This window comes from Vigna umbellata, chromosome 4 (assembly GCF_029865625.1).
Source record: "Vigna umbellata cultivar VRB3 chromosome 4, Vumbellata_1.0, whole genome shotgun sequence".
NCBI classification, from domain to species: domain Eukaryota; kingdom Viridiplantae; phylum Streptophyta; class Magnoliopsida; order Fabales; family Fabaceae; genus Vigna; species Vigna umbellata.
Genome location: NC_142168.1, coordinates 40,691,624 through 40,695,764, shown reverse-complemented (window position 1 = coordinate 40,695,764; position 4,141 = coordinate 40,691,624). Strand labels below are relative to the sequence as shown.

The 4,141-nt window shown below is 32.9% G+C and overlaps 1 protein-coding gene across 1 annotated transcript; it reads left to right on the top strand.

The window, feature by feature from the left end:
* Nucleotides 1-395: 395 nt before the first annotated feature.
* LOC124846604 (uncharacterized) lies at nucleotides 396-3,578 on the top strand. The gene is made up of 5 exons (XM_047323887.2): nucleotides 396-552; nucleotides 1,209-1,351; nucleotides 1,645-1,774; nucleotides 2,617-2,808; nucleotides 3,194-3,578. Exons 1-5 carry the CDS (start codon nucleotides 496-498, stop codon nucleotides 3,401-3,403), a joined length of 732 nt encoding a protein of 243 aa, XP_047179843.1. The 5' UTR covers nucleotides 396-495; the 3' UTR covers nucleotides 3,404-3,578.
* The last annotated feature ends 563 nt before the right edge of the window (nucleotides 3,579-4,141 follow it).

Below are 4,141 nucleotides of genomic sequence, written 5' to 3'. Positions count from 1 at the left end.
ATTTATGATAAAATTATAAAAATATTTATATTTAATTTTATAATAACAATAATAGTAATTTTATTATTTTTAGTTATCATTAAACAATAAACTCACGTACATATTTTCACTATTATAATATTAATATTAATATATTATTTTGAATTTTTATTGAAATGGAATTGATTAAAATAAATGACTAAATTAAATTTTTAGATACAGTAGAAATAAATTGTATATTCAGGAAGTTATCCCTTCTTCATCCCTGTTGAAATCATTATTATGTTTGTGACACTGTTAGATATTGAATATAGAAACTTCTATAAGGATACAAAATTTGGTTAATCCTATTATTAATCAAATTTTAATTTAATTTAACTTAGAACATTAAATCAAAAGAAACGACATCGTTTGTAGGTCGTTGGGTACTCTCAGTTATAAGGCCACTTTGATCAGTGATGCTGCAAAATTCTCCGATCTGCTTTTCATTGAGCTCCATTTCTGTTCCATCATTCCATGGCTACCACTGCTTCATCCCCTTTCAAGAAAATTCAGATTCAAAGAGATGACACTGTGAGTCTAATCTCTTTCATTCCCATTACATTTGTTTTTCTTTCTTTATGAACTACATGCACTGCTAAATTCACTCATTTTATGGTTTCCATTCGTTTATGAAACATAATCTTCCTTTTGTTTGGAATTTCTAAAGCTAAATTCATCGTTAACTTGTTTATTTCCCTGTTGATTGGATTCCATGAACATCTTTAGTGAATATTTTTTGTTTACTGCATACCCAAAAATAAAAGTGACAAGCTTTTCTTATCCATGTGTTGTGATGATAAATTTACATCATAGATATTATCTTGGGTCTTCTTCAATATCATCTTTTGTAACGAAATGCTACCTTCACTGCACTTAACCTAGTGGACAATGCTATACATGCCCAATAATCTGCGCTTGACAAGTAAATTGTAGTTAGATCTGATTATTTCATGCTATGCTAGTAGTGACCTACCATGCCCAAAAAGTTTGATGTAGCATGAAGTTGAGTTTTAAATTTTAGATTCGAATTGTTTAAACAAGATACTGTTCCCAGTCATGGTGTTGGACCTAATTTTTTTCTATTCCCTTTACCTTTTCTCCGACATACTATAACTATTCCGTGTTAGCTGTCTAAGCTGGAACTCACAGTTTTTATTTGTTATGCAAATTTTGTTTCCAATGTTCAGACATTTGACGCATATGTGGTTGGAAGAGAAGATGCTCCTGGAATTGTTGTGATTCAGGAGTGGTGGGGTGTGGATTACGAAATTAAGAACCATGCTGTGAAGATTTCTCAGCTTGGTACTGGGTTTAAAGCTCTTATCCCAGAGTAAGATAAGATAATGGACTTATAAGGCTTGTTTGATTTGAGAGATCTTTTGTTTTCACTTTTAATTAAAAAAAATGTCACCTTGCTTTCAAGTTCGTATAGAACACAATGAAAACAACTTTTTTTTTTTCTTTTTTTCCCTATTTCCTATACAGGCTTAAAATAGAAATTAAAACAGAGCATTTTCTCAAAACAAACGGCCCCTAGTTTTTTCTAACTCCTTTTATAGGCGGCACTGTTTCCCATGGTATATACATTTGGATGACCAATGAGTTTTACTTTCTTTTAACCAGTCTGTACAGAGGAAAGGTTGGTCTGGATGTAGCTGAGGCTCAACATTTGATGGATGGTCTTGATTGGCAAGCTGCTGTCAAGGATATTGCTGCTTCTGTTAACTGGCTTAAAGCGAATGGTTCGAAGAAGGTTTGATATTGTTTGTATTTAGAGTACTTTGTTAAGATAAATATTTTATTTTTTAACCTGTGTTTTTAGAGTTCATTGTGCTTTCATCACAAGGTTCTTCTACTTTTTATCTACTCATAATAACCTCAGTGTGAGGTTTGAAATGGGATACTTTAAGTCTTATATGTAAACAGGTTCAATGAATGAAAAGGAAGTTGCTTTGGTCGCAGCTTGTAATTTACTTATGATATCTCCAAGTTTTCTGGTTTTGAGTTTTAGTTTGGAGTTCTATTGTAAAACTAGATTTATACTTTTGAGTTTTGATCCAGTGACTGGTGAAAATAGTGAATGTGAAATTCTTAATCCAGAAGCAGCAATGCATAATCCCCATTGGATCCCTTTTTCTTTCATTTGCGATTTAGAGGAATATTTTGTATGATCATATTTATAGATTGACCCAATTAGGTTAGAATTGCTTTACATAATCCCCATTGGATCCCTTTTTCTTTCATTTGCGATTTAGAGGAATATTTTGTATGATCATATTTATAGATTGACCCAATTAGGTTAGAATTGCTTTACATAATCCCCTGAGCTTTTGTGTTTTACTATAAATATAGGTCTCTCTCAATAGGGTTTTTGTTAGAAGCGTTTGTTGGGCTTAGATAATTATTATGGATGGCAAGCCAGTGTCTTTATAATGTTTGATATGGTTGATTGTGTACTTCGATTGAAGGCCTAATAACATTGGTTTATATGTTGTTCAATGAAGTTTTTTTTTTTTTTGTTGAACTGTATATATATTAGGAGTAAACATTTTGCTTTAATAATTAAAATTATTTGATCATCATTTATTGCAACAGGTTGGTGTAACTGGATTTTGTATGGGAGGTGCTCTCTCTATTGCTGGTTCTGTCTTGGTTTCAGAGGTTGACGCTGCTGTAGCATTCTATGGAGTTCCTTCTTCTCAGCTTGCAGACCCTGCCCAAGCCAAGGCTCCTGTTCAGGCTCACTTTGGAGAGCTGGATAGTTTTGTTGGCTTTTCAGATATCACAGTATGATAATTTCCTTGCAATTCTATCTTAATTTCATTACTAAGATATACGCAGTAATTATCGTGCATGAGTTTTTCACCTTCGTGACAGAATCATTGGGCAAAACACAGAAATTTTATCTTCGTAACTCTTTTTTTTTGTTAACTCCCCACTCTATTTTTTATCTCCCCATTATCAACCACTTATACCAACGAGCATACCCAGATACCCTGAGTAAAATTGAGAACATTTTGAAGTTTATATGATATATTTTTCAATTTCCCCAAGTGGGTGTCTTTTAAGAGAGACAAGTGCAAGATTTAGGGAAACAGAAAAGGAAGGAGAGAGAGCACAATGAAAAGGTTCAAATTTAATGAACTAAAGTGTATTGATGTTGATGTCTCAGGCTGCGAAGGCCTTGGAAGAAAAGCTGAAGGCATCTGGAGTTCCACATGAGGTGCATATCTATCCTGGCAATGCACATGCATTCATGAACAGGTCTAGTGATGGAATCCAGAGGAGGAAGAGCATGGGAATGCCTGATGAAGATGAAGCTGCAGTTCAGCTTGCATGGTCTCGCTTTGAGACATGGATGACTCGTTACTTGTCTAGTTAGATAACTCCACACTTCAATTCTGATATCAGATGCTTCTTGTTAAGTAGTTGTTTCCTCTAGTTTCGGATTCTCATTTGTGAAATTTGACTTGAGAATTATACTTTTCTGGCTTTTATTTGAACAGTGCTGAAAAGCATTGCTATTGTTAATATTGGCTTGTTGTGATGCCTGCTTATTTGTGTCTGGTAAGTCTGCTATGAGTGACTCAGTGAAAAAGAGACAAACAAGCATCATTTGGTTCAAATTTCTTCTTTCCAAGTTTCTAAAAGCTTCAATGGAACTTTTATCTTTTATTCAAAACAATGTTTCTTTAGCTTAAAATTTGCTTAAGCGAAATAAATTACCTTAGTGGACATTCTCTATCAATAATTAAGCAAGAAGAAACAAGAATAACAATAATTAACTAAATTTACAAAGGCATCAGACACACGAAAATAGGTTCAATTGCACTAAATCCCGATTAAAGAAAAACTTCTAATTCATTTCTATACGTATGCAGAGTTTCTCAACTTCTAAAAGTCGACTTATTTTCTAATGCTCCAGGTTTCAAACCAAATGGTCCTTAACGCTTTAATTCGAGCTGAGGAACATTCTTGTTTCTTATTTAAGCTTCAAGAAAATTTCTAGGAACACAATCAAACAACCTCAAAGATTAAGTATAAAAAATTTAGTTACCCTATTAGAATTTTCTCAAAACCATTTTAACATTAGAAAATAGTGTTTAACATAAATATAGGT

What these genes read in the sequence shown, in the direction of transcription:
- LOC124846604 (XM_047323887.2), top strand. Translation starts at nt 496, where the DNA reads ATGGCTACCACTGCTTCATCCCCTTTCAAGAAAATTCAGATTCAAAGA. An exon ending in AAGCGAATGGTTCGAAGAAG is followed by an intron (nt 1,775 to 2,616) that starts GTTTGATATTGT and finishes TTATTGCAACAG; the next exon opens with GTTGGTGTAACTGGATTTTG. An exon ending in TTGGCTTTTCAGATATCACA is followed by an intron (nt 2,809 to 3,193) that starts GTATGATAATTT and finishes TTGATGTCTCAG; the next exon opens with GCTGCGAAGGCCTTGGAAGA.